Source organism: Babylonia areolata, chromosome 23 (assembly GCF_041734735.1).
Source record: "Babylonia areolata isolate BAREFJ2019XMU chromosome 23, ASM4173473v1, whole genome shotgun sequence".
Taxonomy (NCBI): Eukaryota; Metazoa; Mollusca; class Gastropoda; order Neogastropoda; family Buccinidae; genus Babylonia; species Babylonia areolata.
This window is the reverse complement of record NC_134898.1, coordinates 30768481-30795287: the sequence shown is the minus strand read 5'-3', so window position 1 is coordinate 30795287 and position 26807 is coordinate 30768481. Positions and strand designations below refer to the sequence as shown.

General features: G+C 41.3%; 1 protein-coding gene across 2 annotated transcripts in view; it reads right to left on the bottom strand.

Annotated features, from left to right (window-relative positions):
• LOC143298338 (uncharacterized) overlaps positions 1-26807 on the bottom strand; it is a 125698-nt gene that overhangs the window by 10947 nt on the left and 87944 nt on the right. The window contains exons 41-51 of one of the 2 annotated variants that reach the window (XM_076611193.1): positions 25249-25399; positions 24377-24456; positions 22930-23038; positions 21070-21132; positions 19780-19864; positions 19173-19217; positions 9505-9595; positions 8737-8813; positions 7196-7330; positions 2914-3039; positions 1513-1673 (exon numbers count right to left, since the gene is read on the bottom strand). In XM_076611193.1, coding sequence (XP_076467308.1) covers positions 1513-1673; positions 2914-3039; positions 7196-7330; positions 8737-8813; positions 9505-9595; positions 19173-19217; positions 19780-19864; positions 21070-21132; positions 22930-23038; positions 24377-24456; positions 25249-25399 — 1123 coding nt within the window. The remainder of the gene's footprint in view (positions 1-1512; positions 1674-2913; positions 3040-7195; positions 7331-8736; positions 8814-9504; positions 9596-19172; positions 19218-19779; positions 19865-21069; positions 21133-22929; positions 23039-24376; positions 24457-25248; positions 25400-26807) is intronic. The other variant, XM_076611194.1, reaches the window with a different exon arrangement.

Here is a 26807-nt window from a genome sequence, read left to right as displayed (position 1 = left end):
GGACAGAGAGGAATTTTACCAAAACTCAGGCCCTATCCCATGACCGCCAGAAATGAAGAATGTTGGTGGTATGTTCAGCAGTGCAGTGCCCCCCATGACCAAACCAGGTTTCAAACCCTGTGACAATGACGCACTCCTTGTATTGTGATACTGGAAGCTGAGTTGTACCCCTAGAGGTCACTGCCATGATTGAGCTTGAAGAAAACTGTCCAGCCACCAGAGATGCAATTACTGAGAAGTAGGATGGGGGAGGGAGGAGTTTTGGGGAGGACAAAGATATCATAAAAAAAAAAAAAAAAAACCCAACTGAAAGTGAGAGGACGGTGGGTCAACTTGAACTGACCACTACTGCCAGACGTTGCTCTGCTTTGTAACCACACTCCAGAAATAAAGACAGATACACTGCGTAATGGGCCAGTGATCCCAGTGCACAGCCTGCTGTGGGTTATGACTGTCAAAAGGACACATCATGGAATATCATATCACTGTCAGAAGGACACACCATGGAACATTAACTCATTCTATACTGCCCAATGACTTCCTTCATTATACTCTCTGTACTGGCTGTTTGTTTAAGTTACAAGAAAAATATCTAAAAAAAAAAAAAAAAGAATGCAATTACATACAGCAGTGAAATTTGGTGATGATATAAAGAACAGAATGGATTAACATTTCGCAATGTTTCAAAGCACTCACATAATTACTGGTTGATTTATCATATTTTGAAAAAAATATGTGTTTCTCACAACCGACATAAAGGGGTGAGTTTTTCCCATATAACAGAAATTTTACAAATGTGGTCTTTTGTAGCTATAGACCCTTCCTAATTATAGCAGCTGATTGGACAAATGCATATGCAAAGTGGATATCCACAATAGAATCAGTTTGCATTCGACTTTGAGCCACAGTACTTGCCGAAGTTGACAGATACACCATCTTGTCAAGTGAGCGATCGAGAAAGGTGACTGTACACTCGCATGTATTGTACTCAAACAAAGGCATTTTCAGCCACAATAAAAGTACAGGTGCAGTTTTGGGTGACTGTAGAACAGAGCTGTACCATTTCGTTTCGCACAAAACCGTTAACCTATGAACAATGAGTTGTTAAACTCGCGGTACGCTATAGCGTACCACAGTAACAAAGCGTTGTGCTCATCAGGTACACTATAGTGTACCTTAGTATAGAAAGAGTTAATATCGCTGATCTGTCTTAAGGACGCATAATGGAATATTAATGTCGTTGTCATAAGGACACATCCTGGAATAATGTCACTATGGTAACAACACATCCTGAAATAATGTCCCACTGTCTTGTTCCTTTTTATTCTTATCTACATGCTCACTTGTACCACAGGGATGGAGGTGAGGAAGGTGAAACTCACAATTGTCTAGTAACTCAAAACTAGATAACATAATGTGACAAACGGAACACACACACACATCACACACACACACACACGCAGAGCACAGTGCAGATGGAGTGGACAGAGAAAGAAGGCTTGAACCCAGTACCTGCAGTGAACGATGATGGGTCGGGAAGGGTTCCGCTTGGCCTCCAGGCGCACAGTGCGGATGTAATCCATGACGTCCTTGGGGTTCAGGTTGGCTGAGTAATCCACCCAGCCATGGATGAAGAACTGGGTCACCTGCCGTCTCTCCTCCATGTTGTTCTCCTGTGGGGAAAAAAACCATTAAGTTGAATTAGGTTTCAGTTTCAAGGAGATGTCAAAGTGTGTGGACTGAACCATGCACGCTGACAACATCTGATCCAAAAAAAAGAAAAGAAAAAAAAAGGAACAGATGGCAGACCTTCATGTTGACCACGCTTTGAGAGCCTACCAGAGGTTTGTATAAAAGAAAAATTGACATGAAATAAAATAAAATAAGTAGACAAAATAAACAAAAAAAAAGTGAATGCATAAGAATAAAAATTAAAAAAACCCAAAACACACACAAAAGTCGGCATTTCTCAAAAGACAAGACCATCCTTCCTTCCTCCCTTTGTCCAGTACTGGTGCCAGCCTGGCTGATTGTTGGTGGCATTTGACAGGTGTACAAACATCAAAAAACAACAAAACACAACAATGACAGAGAAGATCCACTGATTTCATGATTTTTTTTTTTTTTTTACCATCATCTGACCCCAACACCCATCAGTAGAGACAGTCCAAAGAATCGAAGGCATGCACACATGCATATCCTGACTTCTGAATGCACGTTTTCTGTGTTCTGTCTGGAAAGCTGTTTCAGCTCTGTGCAATGATCAGGAGACATGTATGTGTGGGAATAACATATTGGTTTTTATATTGTGTGTGGTGAGTCAAAACTGCCAGACAGGTACACAGTGATGGCAGGCACAGCAAGCACCTGTCATTCCAGACAAAGGTCGTGATTCTGGAACAACCCGTACTAACAGTAAAACAACAGTGGAACACACAGTTGGTCAATTTCTGTTCCATCAGCAGTATATTAACAAGGAAGACACAAAACTGAAGGGGAGAAAGAGAACAAAGCAAGATAAGTTCATGTGTATGCACATATATGCTTGATTCTAGTTACTGTTCAGCCAAGTATTACCTTTTGATGCAGCAATGAGAAATTGAATTCATTAATGTTGTCGCCAGTTGTGATTCAGCCAAGATTTTACTTGTGAACACAGCCCAAGATTTCAGTACATTTCCATGAGATTAACAACAACCCCTGCACACATATGTAGGTTGTTTACTCCTGAACACACCCCAGGGTGCGCACACTTGCATAAGTACACACAAACTCTCTCACACACACACACACGGACACAACCACACACACTCACACACACTAACCTCACCACACACATTCATCCATACTCACTCACACAACAGAAAGACAGAGAGAGAAATACAGAGACAGAGTGAAGCAGGCGAGTGTTACCATGCAAATGATGAAGTTGCGGATGGTGTACTTGTTGAGGGAAGACAGGGCAGTCATGGTGACAATGATCTCTCCGTACTGCATGGGGCTGTTCACCTCTGTCGGCCAGTACAGGTCCACCTTGGGCTGTAAGGTACAACACCCATCACAGTATAATGAACATTACATATCACACACTGTAAGGTACAACACCCATCACACGGTGCAATGAACATTACATATCACACACTGTAAGGTACAACACCCATCACACAGTGCAATGAACATTACATATCACACACTATAAGGTAGAACACACACCACACACTGAAAGGGACATTTCCTGTCACACACACTGTAAGGGGGTCAGATGTGTGTGTGTTAGTGTATACATCTTTCTAGTTCAGCTGGGTGTCATGTGCAGTCCTTTCCCCGAAACTACTGGCTGTATGAGCAGGTCTTGTAACATAAGGGGTTGTACCAGGTTGTGGGAGGATGACTTTGGCCAAAGTGCACTTACACACAAACACACACACACATGTGTTTGTGCATGTTTGAAACCATATGCATATCATTATAATAATGCCCTATCTGCATGAGAAAGAGTGAAAATGAAAATGATAGAGACATAGGAGGGGGAACAAGAAGAAGAACAAAAACTTTAATCTCCAGGCCTCTGGCCCCAAGAAAGAGGTCAAAAGTACACAATATGGTGATCACGTAGCGACAATTCAATATAAAATACATACTAACTTAAACCTGTAGAACAAAAGTGCCTCTTCTGCATTGTAAATTAATTCTAAATGTCTTCATTGCTGTCAACAAATTCCTGTCCTATCTTCAGGGCATTAAATATATAAACACAGAGTTTACGAATACTATAAATAGAACCATTCTTCAGCAAGTGAACATATGATTGACTTTCAGAGTTCAGATGTTTTTCCCTTAGGCTATTGTATAGATCACAACTGTTTATAAAATTATTTTCATCTTTGACCACGTTACAACATTCACATGCGTAATTTGAATTACATTTGAATGTTCTCCTGAAAAATGATCCATTAGAAAGTGAGAGAGAATGATGATGACCACGACACTGATTTTGTCAGCCATTCAGCATTCTAACATCCTTCAGACAAGGAGGTGAGAAAGAACAAAAAATACTAGTGAACCCATCTTAAGAAATTTGCATGATGATTTGTAGTAAACACACTCACACACACCCATGCATTCTATCAGCTACAAATTCATTCACACATGCTAATGCTAGCATAAGGTCATGAACACCAAGTTGCAACCATCCCTATCAACTCCATCCCTCCCTCCTCCCCTTCATGTACACACACGCACCCACCCCATCCCATGAACACACAAGGCCAAAGGATCAAACTGAGAAAGATTATCAGAAAAGTTAACTGCTGTCACTAATGATTTCCATTTTCTTTGTTTCATATCTGCATTACTTTTGCAGTCAATCTCACTAATCCCTTTAGAACATTATTCACTGATACACAAAAGAATGTTTGCTACACTGTTCTGATCAGGAACACCAGAAAACGAATCCAGTTTTAAAGTATTTTTTTCCAGTGTAGCTGTACAATGAAACAAACAGTGATCATCTTTCAATCCTTTTTCACATGATGATGGTAAGGGGTGACAGCCAGAGAGAGAGAGAGGAATGAGAGAGAGTATGGAAGGAGACAGACAGACTGACAGATAGTGACAGATGCACAGGATGACTGGCACTCTAACAGTACCTTGCACATTTTGTTAAATGTGACATGTTATGAGATATATCAAAGAAAAAAAAAACTCAATGGAGTAAAAAAAACAAACAAAAAAACAACAACAAAAAAAAAAAAAAAAAAAAACCCACACCAAAAAAAACAACAACAACAAAAACTTGGACAAGCAACTGTATCTGGATAGTCTCCTCCCTCCTCTTGATCTCTCATAAACACATTCACACATCCATCCATCTACATCCATACCACCACCACTTCTGCCATGCAAACTCAGTCCCCTCCACACAGGCACACTTACACACACATACAAACTGCAATCAACTCAGCAAGCAAATCTGTTGGCAAACAAAGCAAAGCACAACACATTTGTACATGTACCCCTTCAACACAACAAAAGCATACACATTTGGAGATTTCAGAAAAAAAAGTTTCAGTTTCAGTTTCTCAAGGAGGTATCACTGCGTTATGACAAATCTATATATTATGTTACACCACATCTTCTAGGCAGATGCTTGACCAGCAGCATTACCCAACACACTTAGTCAGGCCTTGAGTGTATACTTTTGTACTTATCAAAGTAGATGGGTTTTTTTCTACAGAATTTTGCCAGAGGACAACACTTTTGTTGCCATAGGTTCTTTTTCAAAGTGCCAAGAATGTGCTGCACACAGGATCTCAGTTTATCGTCTCATCCAAATGACTAGACCCTGAGTTTGATTTCCCAGTCAAGTTTGGGAGAAAAGTTGAGAGCCGGATTCGAACCCACACCCTAACAGACTCTATGTTGGCAGCTAAGCACCTTAACCATTCTGCTCATTCTGCCACACACTCACGCTGGTTGTCAGAAAGGACTGGACTGATTATATACATGTCACTTTCTCCCTACCTTGTTGCTCAATAAATATATTCACCATGATCACCATCCTGATCATAATCATCATTACTACTTTCATCACAGCTGATAATCAAGCAAAATTTAGCAGCAATGATATTAATGACAGTTTCTGATACACACACACACACACACAAAGAGAAAAATACCATGTGCGTTGGATTATATACACTGGAAGATTTAAATCCAAAAGAACAAAGAAGAATAAAACAAGAAAAACAGCGAACCAAAGAAATGAGCACCACTTCAAACACTGCTGCCATTGCACAATTTTCAAAATATACACATCTCTCCATATATAATTACATAGGCACACATACACACACACCAACACACACATACACACACACACACACACACAAAATCTGTGAGTGTGTGTGTGTGTGTGTGTGCATGCGCACGTGCATGCGTGCGTGCGTGGCATGCGTGTATGTGTATGCATGTGTTTGTGATTGTGCAAATACTCCTACACTTTGCTATAAAGACATATTCCATCTATTCATCTACTCAAAGGAAATAGCATGATGAACAGCAGAACACAAAACATTTTGAATCACAGTTCTAGAAACACCCCAAGAGAAAGAGAGAGAGAGGGGGGAGAGAGAGAAAAAGAGAGATCAGTAAACTTCATAAATCTTAATGATTTTCATAGCCACTTCAAGTCACTGAATACAGTGACAGAATCTTGAAATCTTGTGTGTGTGTGTGTGTGTGTGTGTGTGTGTGTGTATGTGGTGGGGGTGGGAGGAGGTGTGTGTGTGTGTGTATGTGTGTGTGTGTGTGTGTGTGTGTGTGCGCACGTGTGTGTGTGTGGGTGTGTGTGTGTTGGGAGTGTGTGTGTGGGTGGGGGGTGTTTGTGTGTCTGTGTGTGTGTTGTGTGTTGTGTGTGTGTGCGTGTGTTGGGTGTTGAAAGGGGTGGGGTGACAGTAGGCACTACTGTCAGCAAGCGACAAGACAGCATCGGATTCAAAGACAGTTACTCACCACCATAACTTCATGCCCTCCTCTCTAGCCACAAATAACCACAACGAATATTTGTACTGAACACAGTATCCATCTTTACATGACCCTGCTACACACTATCCTGAAAATGAATTAAAAAGATTAAAACAGCTAAAAAAAACAACAACCCCCCCCCCCCCCAAACCCAGCAAATAACATTTTGATGTCTACATCATTCAGCTTAAATTCAGAAAAAAAAACCAAGCATAACTAGTTGCAAGTAAAACAGAACTGGTCTCATTTAAATTTTTTTTTTTTTTAAAGCATCATGATTTTACATTCATCTGCTGGAAAGACACAGCAGCTGAATGCTTAGAACACTGGACCTTCATGCTGAGAGACTTGAGTATGTGTGTGTGCACATGCATGTGTCACTGTTGAATTATTCTTTGCTGTGTCACCTATTAATGTATCATGACAGCATTTGATTTGCTCTTCTAGCTGGTTATATTTGTTTACGTTTATGTTTATCTGTCGTAACTTGGGTATGTGTGTATATATATATATATCCAACAAATCTGAAATGCATGCCCAAACATACACATACACACACCCTAAAAGATGCACAAAGTTGTTCTTTGTGTCTGCCCTGCATTGTGTGTGTGTGTGTGTGTGTGTGTGGGCGCGAGTGTTTATTTTGCATGTGTGTGTGCGCGCATCTTACCCGACCCCTCTCCAGCAGGTCAGAGAGCTGGACAATGAGGGCGGAGTTCTGCTCCCACACCATGCGCCAGAAGTCGTTGACGGTGCCGGTCATGGGGCCCTGTGTGGCGATGTACTCCCGGGGGGACGAGTAGCCCTGAAACAGTCACACAGCAGATGCAAACCCCTGTCCACTGTTTGTAGGAACAATCAGGAAATTTGGTAGGAACACTCAGACCCTGAGCCACATCAGCAAAAGGAAATTTTCTATCTAAAATTACGTTCAAATAACATACTGTGACCCAACTAGTGCAGACTCCGGCAGGGGTCTGACATTCCTGTCCTGTGCAAACTACTATCCGCCTATGCGGAGAAAACGAAAGCAACTACGGCCGATAACCTCCCAGAAGTAGGTAACCTCCCCTTTGTCCCACTGGCTAGCGCCCTTTTTTTCCGGCAGCCATCATGACTCCTGTTCCTGTGCTCTTCATACCGCTAAGTTTTTCAGCAAACGTACATTTTATCTACAAGGCCTACTTGCAACACAGTGTAACTGCTACAGTTAAGCTGGGTGGTCCACTCAATGTCGTTATGCTGTAATGTTATGACAGGAAAGCATGTAACCATGCTATGTGGTTGAAGATGAACTCAGCGGAACAATTTTGATGTTGGTGTGACATCCGAACAAACTGTGGTCAAGCATAACGCAATACAGCGAAATCATAACATTTGTCATCTCTGGTCACATGCCTCTTCTTCAATCTTTCTTCATCTTCATCATGTCACCTGGCATTTGGAAGCAGAATGCAGTTATTTTTGTGTGTGTTTTTCAAATTTTTTAATCTTTATCACCGTTTTGAACATTGTGAAGTAAATTTGGGCATGGTGTGTTCATGCATGCACAGACATATTTGTGTGCAAGCAGTGTGCATGCACACACAATCACACAAACACATCCATACACATTTGTACACAAACATTTATTCACATACACAAACATGCATGCACACACAGACACACACATACCCCCCCTCCCCACTCCTAGGCACAGTGAGGAAAAGGAAAGGGTTCATTCCACTCATAGGGACACATCCACTCCCATACCCCACACCAACCCCTCCCACATACATAAATTAAGGAAAGAGGACTGATCCAGTTGGCAGCCCCTCCAACACACACAGAGAGAACAAATCCATTCCACTGATAAGGATGGAAATTGGCTCCCCCCCCTCCCACATACACAGAGGAAGAGGAGAGGGCTGCAGTTTGCCCACCCCCTCCCCAACACACACACACTCATACACAAACATCCCCCCTCATCCTCCCCCCTCACACACACATACCCAAAGAGGAAGAACTGATCCACTCCGCCCCACCACCCCCAAACACACACACATGCATACATAAACATACACGGACCTCCCCCCTCCACACACTAATACACACAGAAGAAGAGAGGGCTGATCCATTCAGGGATGTAGTTGGCACACCCCACCCCCACCCCCAACACACACACACACACGCACACACACACAAGGAAGAGAAGAGAGTGGATTTACTCACAGGGATGTAGTTGGCATTGATGTAGTCAGCAGTGGGGTCATCCTCATCCGTCAGCAGCTTGACCCGGGTACGATCAACTGCATGTCAGATCACATCATCATCACCAATCAGTGCCACAAATGACATACTGCATGTCACATCACACTGTCATGACTAAATAGTGCCACTAATAACATAACACACATGTACATGAACCGCACTACCCCTTCCATAAACAAAACCTGAGTGCACACACATACAAGACGCACATACACACAATAGCATGCATGCACCATGCTCACACAAAGGGGGCAGAAAAAAAACAGAGAGAACCTGAGACAGAAAGGCAGAGAGAGACACAAACACACACACAGAAAAAGAGATAGAGAAAGAAATGGCTGGCCAGCAACTTGAATGGACAGATGGATAGATGTATAGAAGGGAGGACAGATGGACAGAGTGTGGATAGATGGACAGAAAGATGAATGGAATGACAGATGGATACGATGGTGGACATATGGAGGAATAGACGGCCTGATGGATAGACACACAAAGGATGGATCGATAGAAAGACAGACAAACATATGAACAGAAGAATGGATGATCTGATGGAGAGATGGATAGATGGTCTGATGAACAGGCAGGATTGACAGATGGAAAGAGCATTGGATAAAAGGACAGACTGATAAAAGGACGGATGGATAGGATGGATGAACAGAAAGATGGACAGAAATAGTTATGTTTTGAGGACGCCAAGGGAGGGGTGTGGAGGAAGCAGAGCCTACTCACAGGCCAGGATGTTGACGTATCTGTTCTTGACCTTGTTGGCGTCCAGGGTGGCTGCCTCCTGCGAGAAACTGGGGCTGTTCTTGGTGATGTCCTGTGGCACACACATGCACACACAACTAATGCATCCCCCTATATATTCACCCCCTCATCTGTTTCACAGCTGTTCTTGGTGATGTCCCGTCGCACACACAGACACACACAACTAATACATCCCAGTATTATCTTCATCTCCTGATCTGTTTCACAGCTGTTCGTGGTGATGTCCTGTCACACACAACTAATGCACTCCCCATGTTTCTTCACCCCTGGTATGTTTCACAGCTGTTTCTGGTGATGTCTTGTCACACACACACACACAACTAATGCACCCCCCTTGTTTCACAGCTGTTCTTGGTGATGTTCTATCACTTACAACTAATGCACCCCCCTGTTTCACAGCTGTTCTTGGTGATGTTCTATCACTTACAACTAATGCACCCCCACCCCCCTTGTTTCACAGCTGTTCTAGGTGATGTTCTATCACTCACAACTAATGCACCCCCCTTGTTTCACAGCTGTTCTTGGTGATGTTCTATCACTTACAACTAATGCACCCCCACCCCCCTTGTTTCACAGCTGTTCTTGGTGATGTTCTATCACTTACAACTAATGCACCCCCACCCCCCTTGTTTCACAGCTGTTCTTGGTGATGTTCTATCACTTACAACTAATGCACCCACCACCACCCTGTTTCACAGCTGTTCTGGGTGATATTCTATCACTTACAACTAATGCACCCCACCCCCCTGTTTCACAGCTGTTCTTGGTGATGTTCTATCACTTACAACTAATGCACCCCACCCCCCTGTTTCACAGCTGTTCTTGGTGATGTTCTATCACTTACAACTAATGCACCCCACCCCCCTTGTTTCACAGCTGTTCTTGGTGATGTTCTATCACTTACAACTAATGCACCCCCACCCCCCTTGTTTCACAGCTGTTCTTGGTGATGTTCTATCACTTACAACTAATGCACCCACCACCACCCTGTTTCACAGCTGTTCTGGGTGATGTTCTATCACTTACAACTAATACACCCCCACCCCCCTGTTTCACAGCTGTTCTTGGTGATGTTCTATCACTTACAACTAATGCACCCACCACCACCCTGTTTCACAGCTGTTCTTGGTGATGTTCTATCACTTACAACTAATGCACCCACCACCACCCTGTTTCACAGCTGTTCTGGGTGATGTTCTATCACTTACAACTAATGCACCCCCACCCCCCTGTTTCACAGCTGTTCTTGGTGATGTTCTATCACTTACAACTAATGCACCCCTCTTGTTTCTTCACCCCCTGGTGTACATACAACTTATTCATCCATGCATATCTTCACCCCCTGGTCTGTTTCGCAGCTGTTCTTGGTCATGTTCTGCCACACATAACTAATTAATGCACCCCCATATTTCTTCACCCCTGGTATGTTTCACAGCTGTTCTTGGTGATGTCCACACACCCCCCCACACACACACAAACAAACAACATCAACAACTAATGCACCCCCATATTTCTTCACCTTCTGGTCTGTTTCACAGCTGTTCTAAGCAATGTTCTGTAACACACAAATGAAGCATCCCCCTTGTTCCTTCAACCCCCTGGTCTGTTTCACAGCTGTTAATGGTGATGTCCAGTCACACACAACTAAAGCATCCCCCCCCACCCCCAACCTCCCCCTCCTTGTTTCTTCAATGCCCTGTTACAAATGCACACAACTATTGCATCCCATATTTCTTCACGCTATGGTTTCTTTCACAGCTGTTATTGGTGATGTCCAGTCACACGCACACACACACACACACACACACACACACAATGTGCAGGCACGCATACACAACTAATGCAGCACCCATCGTTTCTTCACCCCCTGGCCCGTTTCACAGCTGGTGAAAACGCAGTGTTTACAACATCAATCAAACATGAAGTTTAACCTGTTGTCAGTGTCACTGTCATACTTGTCATGTTGTCTGTATTTATCATCACACACTATTGGTCTGCTATTGCTGTAGAATTGCCATACTTAAACAATATGAACACTTCATCTTCACTTTGTGTTGACACAACAGACAGAACAGACAGCTGTACATCATCAATGTCAATGAAACTTGATTCATAAATCACAGGCTGAAAAAATCTCTAAGCATAAGTTTAAAATTGTCAAATAATATATTAGCCTTTGATTGGAAAATATTCTGTCATCAACCAGTTTTCATGTATGTCACTGTCTCCATCTCCCTGGAACTGAATTGTTCATAAAACTTAAAAGAAGATTATGGTGGTTGCAACAATAAGCATTCACCAAAAAATGATTATGATAGAATAACTTCATACACGCTTACAATTTATGAACAATATATGTTCTTGCAATGAAAAGCATTCACCGAAAAAGATTATGATAGAGTATCTTTATATACACTGACAACTTATGAACAATATAATATTTTCCCTTTCTGTCTGTATGGATGGACATAAATATAGGAAACACACATTACTGTTTGATGATGAACATATTGCATTCAAAATTCAAGAACCCTTCACAACTACAGCTTAATGTTTTGCCCCAATGCGAGTGCTGGTGTGTCAAGTTGTCACTTTTATAAAAATGTGGACTGGTTTGATAAACTTAATCTATACAGCAACCTTTAGCAACAAATAGCCAATACCATCGGAATCACAGCTGCCCTACATGCCAAGGGACATGAGGGGAAATAAGTAGTGGGAATCATAAGGAAATACTAAAGAAAAAATGTCTACGGTCTTGCAATACCGATACAGTTTCTATCCTGCACACAGGAAACAGAATACCTTGTATAGTAAAGGGGATCTATGCCTTCAGCAAACTATAGTCAGTGGAAACAGACCAAGTCCAAAACCAAGAGAGCAAGAGAGTGTACGAAACAGAAGATGGGTGGGGAAAGGGGAAATGATCATCAAACTGGTCAGACTAAAGTAAGAATGACAGAAACCCAAACACAGTGTTCCCAATGGGCCTGATTTTTTGAGGGTCACTGTGACCCTTTGACTGGAATTTTTGAGGGTCATTGTCACATTTCTGAGGGTCAACAGGAAAACATACAAAAAATCAATGAAGACAATTGTACAATGAAAATGAAAAGAAACCCACACCTTCTCCAAACAAGGACATTCGAAATGCTTGAATACAATGAAAACACAGTCATCTACTTATAATGAGCACATAATCATACTCACTACTAATGAACACACAACAGCGTTTGCCTGCATCGGCAAGGGAAGTTACTCTAACACGTTTTTGGCCAGCTCAGTTTCGTCTGCTATGCACTAGCCTAAGCTTAGGCCCACGATGCGTGCTTCGCGGTTTTCCTGGAAGCCGTAAGATGCTTGTTAGTTTCAGGAAAAAGTGTGCGTCACATTGACGCACAGGGTAAAAATTTTGTGCGTCAAAGTTGTAAATCTGTGCGTCATTTACGCACATATGTACGTTTTTGGGAACACTGAAACATGACTGAATGGTTCTCTGTTTTTTAATCAGGAGAGTGTCGTTAATTTAAAGTCATCACAAATTCACAATTGTTTAGACCAGAGACCCAAAACAGGAAGAACTTAACTAGGAACTTCCACACAACTGTCAATGCTGTGGAATGTGTCTGTGCAAGTGCGTGTGTGTTGTGCATGCCTCTGTGCGTGCGCGTGTCCATGCAGGCATGTCTTTATCTATAATCTCAAAATACATGTAAAACCAGTCATCTTCACCACACACACACCCCACCACACCCCACCACAACAACCACCAACACAAAAATGACAACAACAATAAAAGAAGAAGAACCAATGGAAGGGTACTGATACTTTTGATGAAAGTAGATAATGATAAAAAGAATATATACAATGTAATCATACCTTTAAAAAAAAATCATTTTCAACGGCAAAATCAGAGATCATGCAGACTCATACCTTGAACATCATTCAGGACACACACAAAAAAAAGAAATAAAGAATGAATGATTCATTTTGATTTAAGCAAATTTACATATTCACAAAGACAGGTATGTTCACAATGTTAAAGAGAATCATATAAACACTGTAAAGAAATGGAGAAAACTCCATGTAAAGACTGCAAAGGGATAGAGCAGAGGGTGAAGGGAGAAAACAAAGTAGACTCAGCCTGGAAGGGAGTGACAATTCTTGTTGAGTTGTTTCTAAAAGTCTGATATTTACAGCAAGAAAAAGTACACAGAAAAAACAACTGTCATTTCCTAATGTCCAAAAACAAAGAAAAAAACAACAGAAAACTTGTCTTTTCATGGACTGCCCTTAGATTTGCTAACCTTTCCCTGATGGGCAAAAGCCTCAAGTGTTTCAAATTCCAAAGATGGATAGTTGAACAAAACTTAGGTGGTGGGGATGAAACAGACTCAGAGAGAGAGAGAGAGAGAGAGAGTTGAGAAAGAGATAGATGTACAGACACGAGCTGAGATGTAACAATGCATGCATTATCACTGGAAAAGACGAACCTGCGACCACCACCCTACAAGCCATAAGACCAAGATAACACCAAGCTTGGCATGTGCGTCTTTGTTCTGCAACTACACTGGACTCACTGAGTCTACCTTGACACTGAACTTCTAGGGTTACATATAGTTTTCAGTTCCCTATAAAGGTACCTTGAAGCTAAACACTGATGGTCTTTGGAAGGTTGGAGTGCCTGGCGTGATTCGACATTTCAGCTAACAACTTCTTTTTTATTTAAAAAAATTTAAAAAGGGACCAAAGGAAAAATAGTACAGCTGGGGGAAAAAAGGAAAGGTCAATCAATAGCTCAAGGAGGCGTTACTGTGTTCGGACAAATCCATATATGCTACACCACATCTGCCAAGCAGATGCCTGACCAGCAGCGTAACCCAACGCACTTAGGCCTTGAGAAAAAAGAAAAAAGAAAAGGATAATAATAATAAATAAAATGAAAAGACAATAATGATAATAAATAAGCAAATAAATGTAAAACATGCAGACACACATTCATACATAACAGATATGCAACAAACATGCAGTTTCACAGATCTCTGATACCAGGAATGTGGCGTCTAGCATGTTGCTCAGTCTATTGTATTTGGAAAAGCCCACAGAGACTCTGTTCCGTTTTGAAGAAATTTGCACAATGCTGGTTTGGAAATGATGCCAATATTCGTTTGATTTTCAAAGCATCATGCTCTACCTTTCACGCTAGAGTTATGGCCGCTCTCTCTCTCTACCTTAATTTCTTTGAGGCGATTGATGGTGTGATGGCCTTGTACCTGTTCTTTGTGGTATTCTTTGACTTTTCTGAGGATTTCCGATTTTCCTAGATGTAGGCTGCTTGTTGTTATAGAGTTACCAGCAAGTCTGTCAGCTCGCTCATTTCCCTTAACACCTGCATGTCCGGGGCAGTATGACCATGTAAGTTTTTGAATCTGAATGTTGCGCATTGCCTCATGCCACTCTGAGCTTCCCATTTCACTTTCAAATTTCTGTATCAGGTTCATTGAGTCCATTTATTTATTTATTTATTTATTATTATTATTATTACTACTTTTATTTATTTATTTATTATTTATTTATGTACGCTTATAGTTGATTTCATCAAGTTTTTGCGCCTTATACATATTATTAGTAGTGGTAGTAGTAATTTTTTATGTATTTATCTATTATTTATTCACCCCTTATTTATTATTTTTTTTATTTTATTTTTTTTTCTCAAGGCATGACTAAGCGCGTTGGGTTACGCTGCTGGTCAGGCATCTGCTTGGCAGATGTGGTGTAGCGTATATGGATTTGTCCGAACGCAGTGACGCCTCCTTGAGCAACTGACACACTGAGTCCATTAGCATCATGGCATGTTGGTTTCCAGGCATATGGATATATGATAGCCACTAGAGAGCATGTCACAGCTTCAACTTCCATCGTTAGGCCAGAGGTTGTAACTTTGTAGGCAGCATTCTCTTCCCTTATTGTTTTTCCTTTTTTTTTCGCAGTGAATCCCCAACCGGATTGGTCTTTGGTGACTGAGCCATCTGTGTATGTGATGATGTCCTCTTCTTTACTGTTTTCTTCTATGAGTAGCTTCACTTCTGCATCAGTTTTGCCCTCTGGCCATTCCTGACAATGTCTTCCTAGAGTGGGTGAAATGGCTGTGTTGGATAGATGATTGAGGGTTTCTCCCATTCTTTTGTTTCTTTCAGGTCTTGTAGTCGGCATACTAGCTGGATTGTGTCTTCTGCTTGCCCATCCACGATCTTCCTCATTCTAGACAGCTGCCATTTGGTTCCTTGACTGCATCATGCAGTGGGTTTTGAGGGTTTTCTAATGCTCTGAAGTAGGTCTTAACCTGTTCTAATTTGTTTCTGGCCTGCACCAAAGGAAGGTCAAGTAGGTATCACATGGTTTCCATAGGCGTGTCTTTTGTTGTTCCAAGGATCAGCCTCATAGCTTCATTTTGAACGGTGTTGTGAGCCCAAGTTCGTAGTCAATCACACTGAGAACGAATCATTGATATATGACGATGAGGTGGCGTTGTTCGATACCTTTGGTTGCCATTGCTTTTAAGACTGAAAGATCCTTTTTGCATTTGAGAACAGTATTTTCCGTATGTTTTCTGAAGGTCAGCATCCTGTCCAACTGTATTCCTAGGTAGCAAAGGCATTCAGTTTTCTCAATCTGAATTCCACTGAATGACACAGGTAGTGGTGATTTACTTGCGGTTTTATTGAGGGTGCACAGCAACATTTGGGCTTTCGCTGGATTGATGGAAGATCCTGTGTCCTTGCACCATTGAGAGAAAGATTAAAAAGAAATGGACAGCAATCATTTAGAATGACATGCGGCAAAGATAATAATTGCACAATAATCTCAAATGTAGAAGAAACAAAGTATTTGAAAGAAAAACATTATTGTAAAATATACTTATTACACAACTGTACAACAACTTCTTTGAATGTACATCAACATAAAAACCGGACTATTCTTTGCTTTAAAGCCATCTTCCATTCATTCCTTCTATTCAATTTTGCAGGAAAAGATATATCTCTTTTTCATGCATTTAAAAAAAACAACAACAAAAAAACAAAAAAAAACCAACCACCCAACTTTAATATCTGCATATTTTGCCCAGAAGTGTTAATAAATCAATCAATACTATGTTTTTAATTATTTTTATGTGTATGTGTTCTACACACTTCACCCTTATTTAATCTTCAAACTAGTCCAAGAAATTTTCTGAGATTTTGCATCTCCAGAATAGATGCTCAATACTGTCTTTGACTTCCATACAAAAATCAAATTTGCGATTCACAACTCCCGCTTTTTTAAACAATGTTTGTCCCAAGAATTCTACGCACTAGAGCTATCTGTTGCACAGTTTGGTGTGATCAAAATGTTCACAGGTAAGTGCTGACAAGAAGTTTGTAATTCATTTCAGAGTGTTATATTTCAGTCTAATTCCTTTCGGTGCATTTAACTCACTCGCTGCCATTGTCCGCATATGCGGACATCATCGGAGAAAGCGTTGGATGCCAATGTCCGCATATGCGGACTTGGAATTTAAAAAGTCGTGTTGTCGGAGTGACGCATCGGATGCGAAAATCAAAAGCAGATGTGATATCTTACGTCACCTCTGGTCAGCTTTTCATTCACACACGCTGCGTGTGTGTCGCGATAAGCTCAACCACAGTTGATAACAAAGCGTGCCCCCTGTCAGCTTTGTAAGTTGTTTGACAAGATGGCGTCACGGCGAAGTGTTCGACACGGTCGGAGAGGTGAAATGTTACTCAGCGTTGAAGATGCTTTGGAAATGATCCAAACTGAAGGCTCTGATGTCGAAGGAGATAATGTTGATTCTTCGGACAGTGAATTTGAACCAGATTCCGATGAACTAGAAATAGATTCGGCCGCTGAAGAGAGTGTTTACAATGGAGAGGAAAGTGAGGAACATGTGCCAGCAGATGAGACAGACACAGACGACGAAACCACTGAGGAAACGGACGATTTTGCAAGTGTTTTCACCAGTGATTGGACTGACAATTTTTCCTTTTTCCCTCTTGCACATCCCTTCACTGGCATACCAGGTTTGTCAGCTGACTGGCCAGTCAACACCCAGCCGGTTGAGTTTTTTTCTTTGTTCTTTGATTTTCATTATGTAGAGACAATATTTTTTTTTATGTGTGAATTTCAACTTTCTTCACCACCTGTTCATACTTCATTGCATGCACTAGGTCTTCAGTTCCTCAAATAGCGTTAGAATGTGATGTGGAACATGTTGGTGTACCTTTCTGATGGGTGCAAAAATGCTAAAAAATACACAAAATATGGATACCGCGATCAACATCAAGATGGTGAGTAAATACTTTGATTTTTTGCACACATATGGAACAATATTCCTTGCATACATATACTAAATATCAATTGTCTGGGTGTTTGTTTGGGTTTTTTTTACAATTTTTTCCCCATCCTATACAAACCATGGGTTTTCAGAGATTGGCAAGGGCAAAAACTCTTGGCATGGAGTGAGTTAAGATAGTGTCATCAATACACTGGCAGCACAACATAATATTTACAGAAAATATAATCTCTATGAAATGTACATTCATTCTATACTTTATGTTCAACACAGTTCATGTGAGAAAGATTCTATTGTTTAAGAAAAAGTGCAATAAATTAAATTCCTTTCAGAACCGTTTTTTGTTTGTTTGTTTGTTTGTTTGTTTGTTTTTATGTTTTATCAAGATAGTTTCAATTTCAACATAAAATACTCATCTGGTGAGAAACTATTTGTGAGCTTGGTTTTATATAACTTTCAAATAAATTATATGACATAAAATCATATTTCATCCATATCTTCAATGTTTTTAACACTTTGTACTCAGTCAGTGCAGCTGCAATGTAGTTTCTCTGAACCAACACTGCAACAGCTGAATGCATTTTCAAAAGCATACTTGATGTGCAAAATGTACACATTGTCAAACATACTCAATTCCCTTGGAAACACCAGTGAATAATGAAGAGGCTAAAGCCAGCAAGTTAAAAGCAACGAGTGAGAACATGAACTGACTGCTCACTGCAGGACAGAAATTAATATCGGTGGTCGGTCCAAGGGAAGCAACTGAGCTTTATGAATAAATCAGTATGCAATACAAAGTGTTTATGGAACTTTTAATTCTGGTAAGTTCTTTCCTTTTAATGTTGTCTGTAAGTCATACCTCCAAAATCCTGGATTCTATTTTACACTGGTTGCATTATTTTGTTTAGCAGTCCTTTAGGCTTTCTGAGACTGCTTGCTTTCATAAAGAACTCTTAGAACCATTTGAATTCATCTTTCAATGACACTCTGTTCATGAAATAGGTGTTGCGTTTTGTGTTTTTTGTTACTCATATCAATGTCTTTTATGCCAGTTTCCTTCTCTAACCATAACATCAGCTCTTTTTAACAACACTGTAAACATAATGCAGAGAGAGTGGTGATCTTGTCAGCATCCCCTTTCTTCAGAAAACCATCTCTCAGTGATTGAAAAAAAAAAAAAGTACAATGAAAGAAAGGGGCAAAGAAGAGGAAGCAAATCATCTGTCTGCCTCTACCCTACTCAACCACATAGCAATGATCCATGCAATGATACAGTTACCTTAAATTCTTTCTTGAAGAGTGGGCTCACTTCTTTGTGTCCATTCTGCATAGAAACAGAGAGCCGGGTACTGATCAACACTCACCATAAAGCTGGACTGCAAACTGTAGATGAGGGAGGCTTTGTAACTGTCTGAATACAGCTGTTTGAGCATTTGATGTGGTAAAGCTGCAGCACTAAGAGCAAATCCTGCCTCCTAGTTCAAGAGTCGTAGTCCTTCACAAAAGTCTCAGCTGCGAATGAATTCTCATTGCAGTGATAAAACCATTGATCATACAGGCATACTTACATAAAAATGACTACTCCAGATTTTTCAGGTATCCTCCACACACATTTTCCCTTTCTTTGAAGCCATACATCCATGAAACCTGACCATGTTATTTAGAGATGTTCAGAAATACACCCTCAAAGATAGCTCATGCATCTTCAGAACTCTGAACTGCCTTTTCTTCAGCCGTCCCTTGACCAAAGGGAGCAGGAACCAATTGTGAGGGTGCAACTGGGGTAACATGGTGGATACATGACCAACTTTTCACTATTTTCAAACACCAAAGAAACTGATATACCATTTACCAACACACAGACATGTACTGTGTTGAATGCCTACCTCAAAGTCTGCCTGGAACAGTAAGTTGGAGTCCCTGTGCAGATTTGCTAAGTGCTCTGTAAAGTCTCTCAGCATGACAGGTTTCCTGGAATAGAAGCCAAAATGGATCAAAACCAAAACAAAACAAAACACCCACACACAAAATCACCCCCCAAAAAAAAACAACAACAACAACAACAACAACAACAAAAAACAACAACAAAAAAACAAAACAAAACAACAACAAACAAACAGGAAAGTAAAGAACTGGAGATCAATATATGGAGCAGAAGGAGACATGTAAGAAGGAGAACATAACCTAAAAAGAAAAAAAATGAGTGAAACAAACACTGAATAAAAATGAATTAACAGAAAGACACAAAAAAAAAAAAAAAAAAAAAAAAAAAAAAAAGACACAGAAGGGTTGGAGAAAGACAAAAAAGAAAGTGAGTCAGAGTGAAAAAATGTAAAAGAAAAGAAAAAAAGAAAGAAAAATAGCAGACAGCAGCAAATTCAAATGGATGAAGATGATAAAGATGTTATGAAGTAGAAGTCCGCAAAATAACAAGCCAAACACCACAAAAACACCAGAGGCAAAGCCTTCAAGACTCCCCTATGATGCTCTCTTAATCCAAAACAAGACGACAAAGAGAAAAAAAAAAGGACACCTTAAGTCACATCATCTTGCTCCATCATCACACACTGTTGTAATCTTGACACAAAACCAAGACTTTCAAAAGCACAGATTTATGTTGTGGTAGTACCCAATCATAATCACTGTACCACATTTCATGAAAATTGGATGAAAAACACAAGCTCTGTCATTCACCAACAAGAGAAAGAGAATGTGTGTATGCAGACATGTTTGTATTGGTCTGCCCCACTCTCTTCCAAAAGTGCATCTTTATCTGCACACATACATGCACACACACACATACACAATTGCATGTGCATGAGTGTGTGTGAGTGTGTGTGTGTGTGTGTGAATGGGAGTGTATGAATGCAAATGTGTATGCTTGTGTGTGTACATGTGTGTGTGTTAACCAAACTGAGTGCTACGGACATGAAACTGTATGAATGCAGGATGCGTAGTATGCAGATGGTGAGAATGATGTCCAGAGGTTTTCATATCAATCTTACAAATCAGGTTGCTGGGCTTTGCTTCATAATCATATGATTGTAAAAAAAAAAAAAAAAAAAAAAAAAGAAACAAACAACAAAAAAACACCACAAAACATGAATGATGATGCTGATAAGAGATGACACTGATGGTGATAACATGGAAATGATAACACAGTAGCAAAATCTCACCGGACCACAGGGATCTCAATCGTCACAGGTGGTTCTCCCATAGGTCCTTCCGTCTCTGTTTCCCTGAAAGGATCACAGTGTTTGCTTCACATTTCTGTTGCTTTACAACTGTTATATAACAAATATAACATGACAACAGTTACTAAGACAAGTTTATCTAGCTTCACAAAGGTAGAAGACTGAGTGAAAAAGAAGACTGAAAAGGAGGGGCGGAGAGGGACAGATAGACACTGAGATAAGGAAATGGTCAGAGAGGGACAGACACTGAGATACAGACAGACACTGAGATAAGGAAATGGTCAGAGAGGGACAGACAGATACAGACAGACACTGAGATAAGGAAATGGTCAGAGAGGGACAGACACTGAGATAAGGAAATGGTCAGAGAGCGACAGACAGACACTGAGATAAGGAAATGGTCAGAGAGGGACAGACAGACACTGAGATAAGGAAATGGTCAGAGAGGGACAGACACTGAGATAAGGAAATGGTCAGAGAGCGACAGACAGACACTGAGATAAGGAAATGGTCAAACGGAGAGGGACAGACAGACACTGAGATAAGGAAATGGTCAGAGAGCGACAGACAGACACTGAGATAAGGAAATGGTCAAACAGAGAGGGACAGACAGACACTGAGATAAGGAAATGGTCAAACGGAGAGGGACAGACAGACACTGAGATAAGGAAATGGTCAGAGAGCGACAGACAGACACTGAGATAAGGAAATGGTCAAACAGAGAGGGACAGACAGACACTGAGATAAGGAAATGGTCAAACAAAGAGGGACAGACAGACACTGAGATAAGGAAATGGTCAGAGAGGGACAAATAGACACTGAGATAAGGAAATGGTCAAACAGAGAGGGACAGACAGACACTGAGATAAGGAAATGGTCAAACAGAGAGGGACAGACAGACACTGAGATAAGGAAATGGTCAAACAGAGAGGGACAGACAGACACTGAGATAAGGAAATGGTCAAACAGAGAGGGACAGATAGACACTGAGATAAGGAAATGGTCAAACAGAGAGGGACAGACAGACACTGAGATAAGGAAATGGTCAAACAGAGAGGGACAGACAGACACTGAGATAAGGAAATGGTCAGAGAGGGACAGACAGACACTGTGATAAGGAAATGGTCAAACAGAGAGGGACAGACAGACACTGAGATAAGGAAATGGTCAGAGAGGGACAAATAGACACTGAGATAAGGAAATGGTCAAACAGAGAGGGACAGACAGACAATGAGATAAGGAAATGGTCAAACAGAGAGGGGAAGATATACTTAACAAGAGAGGGTCAGACAGCTATACAAAGACCTTACAAATACATTATGAGAGAGAGAGAGAGAGAGAGAGAGAGAGAGAGAGAGAGAGAGAGAGAGAGAGAGATCATGTGAGAGGTAGAACATGTGAGACAGAGAGGAAGTGAGGAGTAGAGAGAGAAAAAGAGAGAACAAATAAACAAGAGAGAGAGAGAGAAAAAAAAAACGAACAAAAATATTTTAATAAACTTTAGCCATGGACCACAATAAAAAATGAGGGCACTTGGGAGTAGGCACGAGAAGCGGTATTATAATAATTGAATAGCATCACACAATATCATACTGTTGACGGACCCGACATTTTACTTAAATACATCTAAGTAGATGGTTTCTCCTTTCGATCACAATGAAAATAAATTTTGATACTTGACAGAGAGAAGGATGGAGGAGAGGAAGGAACAGAAAAAAGAAAAAAGAAAAAAAAGAAGAAACAGAGAAGAGAGGAGAGATGTAAGAGAGGTGAGAGAGAGAGAAAAACAGAGGTGTCAGTAACACAGAGAGAAAGACTGACAGAGGAGGAGTGGGAACCTACTTTTTAGGACGGCGACGACGGCGATAGATGACGACGATGATGATGACCACAATGAATGCAGCAACAGCCGCAACAATGCCTCCCACAATTGCACCAATTGGGATTTCGTCTGCCAACACACACACACACACACACACACATACAGTATACACATAAGACACATACATGCACACACACCCATGATGCACATACAAATAATACACACAAACACACACACACTCACGATACACACACACATTCACAAACAAGAGAGGCTGTCTGACTCAGATGATTTGCTGACAGACTAACGAGTATTAATTTTGTTCAAACAAATAGTGCAGATGAACCAAGTCAATGAATCAAGTTTGTCACCCTGCTGACCATAACAGCCAGCACCATACCAGAGGAAATAAACTATAGAGAAATTCAGCCAATGAATTCATGCATAGACAAATGAATAAAATAAACAAAATAAGAGTGACAGAGGTGGGGGGATGGGGGGTGGAGGGGGGTGGGGGTAGAAAGAGTCACAGTGATAGGCAAGAGAGGAAGAGAGTGAGAGAGCCAGACAGTCAGAGATAAACAGAGGCAACAAAGAGATCTCCAATCCCCACTCACATTCTTTCTCTTTTGGTCCTCACTTCTGTCCCCCCTCATACCCCCCCCTCCTTCCCTGTGCTATGTACCATCTTCAGGTCAGTGCCACACCTACCTTCCTTCTTTTCAGTCCCCCCCTCCCCCCTATCCCTGTACCTTCCTTCTCTTTAGTCCTCCCCTCCCCCTCTATTCCTGTGCTATGTATAATCTTCAGGTCAGTGCCACACCTACCTTCTTTCTCTTTAGTCCCCTCCTCACCCTCCTATTCCTGTGCTATGTACCATCTTCAGGTCAGTGCCACACCTACCTTCTTTCTCTTTAATGACCCCCCTCCCCCCTATTCCTGTGCTATGTATCATCTTCAGGTCAGTGCCACACCTACTTTCTTTCTCTTTAGTCCCCCCCCTCCCCCCCTATTCCTGTGCTATGTATCATCTTCAGGTCAGTGCCACACCTACCTTCTTTCTCTTTATTCCTATCCCCTCCCTCCCCTATCCCTGTGCTATGTATCATCTTCAGGTCAGTGCCACACCTACCTTCTTTCTCTTTATTCCTATCCCCTCCCTCCCCTATCCCTGTGCTATGTATCATCTTCAGGTCAGTGCCACACCTGCCTTCCTTCTCTTTAGTCCCCCCCTCACCCCCCCCCCCCCATCCCTGTACCTTCCTTCTCTTTAGTCCCCCCCTCCCCCTCTATTCCTGTGCTATGTACCACCTTCAGGTCAGTGCCACATCTACTTTCCTTCTCTTTAGTCCCCCCCCTTCCCCCTCTCCCCCCTATCCCTGTACCTTCCTTCTCTTTAGTCCCCCCCCCTCCCCCTCTCCCCTATTCCTGTGCTATGTATAATCTTCAGGTCAGTGCAACATCTACCTTCCTTCTCTTTAGTGGTCACTTCACTGGGTTCTGTGGTTTCTGAACATCCTCCTTTTGTGCAGGAAAACACAACAACCCTGAAACACAACAACAATATAGACACCATTTTTATGCAATAAAAAGAACAACAACAAACCGAATACATTCTTAATGGATTCTCAATGTGTGCGTGTGTGTGTGCACGAGCGCACATGCGCGCATGTAAATGCATATGTCCTACTGTCTTCATGGAAGTGGAAGAAGAAGATGGTAGGAAGGTAATTCTGACTGATGCCTGAAATAAGAGAGGAATGCACAATGGGAAGGAGGAAGGGGCAGCTGTTCCCTTCAATGATTGCTCTTCTTCTCCTCCTCAGTTTGCTGTCTATTCATTGCAAGGAGATTTTGAATGAATGATTGGTAAAGATCAACAATTGCTCCAAAGGGAGGTGAGCATGTCTAGTACTGGTCAGCCAGTGAACACGACTCCACTCTGAGGTCATCACGCTTGCTGGCTTATACACGAGTACTGTGTGCAGTCAACATGTTTGTACAAAGCAATAGATATAAACCTGTCTTGCCATAAATCGCTTGTACAGGTACTAACACATGTATGAGCAGAGTGTAATGGTAAAGTCTACATGTTTGTACACAGTAACAGATAGAAACCTGTCTTGCCATCAGTAGATAGATATATCTTACACAGCTTGTACAGGCCAGTAACAGAGGCTCACCATCAACATTATTCAAAGAGTTCCGACAGACACAGACAGATGGAGAACAAAATGAAATCAAACATCATCTGTTGACAATGTATACCGGCACAGTCAAACAGACAGACAGACAAGTGGACACAGACAAGGACTGAGCAGGAAGGAAAGACAACCCACAGGTATTGTTGTCCAGGTTCCAGAGGACCGTTGCAGTACACGTCATCAGACAGTTCAGGGCAGGACGTGTCGCTGCCAATGATGAACTGGAAACTGCCCGTGTCCCGTCTCTCCCGACCCAATGCTGACCCCACCGACCGTCTGCTTCGTCCTGTGTGTGGACAACAGAAAGGGAAGGGGTAATGATCCCTTGGTCACAAGTTATAAATACTGGGAATCACTTCACATCTGGACATTCATCTACCAAGTGTCGGTGATACAGATGACAAGGGATCAATTTACATCTGCATAATCACCTGAGAACCATGTGTTGGTGATGGTAATCATGTAGTACACACTGGAAATCACTTCACATCTGAAAATGTATTCATCTACCAAGTGTTGGTGATGGTGATTATGTAATACACACTGGAAATCACTTCACATCTGAACATTCATCTATCAAGTGCTGGTGATGGTGATCATGTAATACACACTGGAAATCACTTCACATCTGAACATTCATCTATCAAGTGTTGGTGATGGTAATCATGTAATACACACTGGAAATCACTTCACATCTGAACATTCATCTATCAAGTGTTGGTGATGATGATCATGTAATACACACTGGAAATCACTTCACATCTGAACATTCATCTATCAAGTGTTGGTGATGATGATCATGTAATACACACTGGAAATCACTTCACATCTGAAAATGTATTAATCTACCAAGTATTGGTGACGGTGATCATCTTAATTGTAATACACACTGGAAATCACTTCACATCTGAGCGAAATGTAGATGATGATGATCCCATTGTCATGTTATACACACTGGAGATCAATTCATAAACAGATTGCATATATTCATTTACGAAGTGTTAGTGATATAATTCCAACTCACTACACAGCTGAATATCAACTGAAGCCTCACAAGTAATGCCCCATTTTATCATTCAGCACCAAAAATCCCATATATAAAATATGTTTTCATATATGAATAAACATGTATATATGGCAACAGGTGAAGTGAGCATGTATCTGTCTGTGGTGCTCAATGATATGTCAGTGCAGAAATGAGTCAATCAGCCACAGAAGCAAAGTGATGTTGTGCATAACAAACAGCTCTGTGATGTTTTTTGTCAACACTTCATTGCACATGTCAGCCTTCATGTGCTCAAGAATCTGCAGGTAATGACATAATAGAAACCCTCAAACAGTCTGTCAACTGGGCCTTCTGCCATGATCAGAAACAAACAACAACAATAATAAACGAACATCACCATCTAGTTAAAATTGGATGCTATGCCTCAGTGACTGGATGAATGCCTATTAGTTGAAAACCGCAACCTTCCAATGGGTGGAACCAATCAGGAGCCTGTGCTAAACTCTTCACCTGGGTCTCGCTAACTTTACATGTGATGCACGAGGCATAACTTCCCCTTGCGGAAGTATCCGCACACCGAAACTGACATGGTGGTTTTCTGGCTGACCCAGAACGGTGAACCCACCAACACGTGTATCACTACACAACCTGACACAGTCAATGCCACAACTTAAAACTCTTTAGCCCC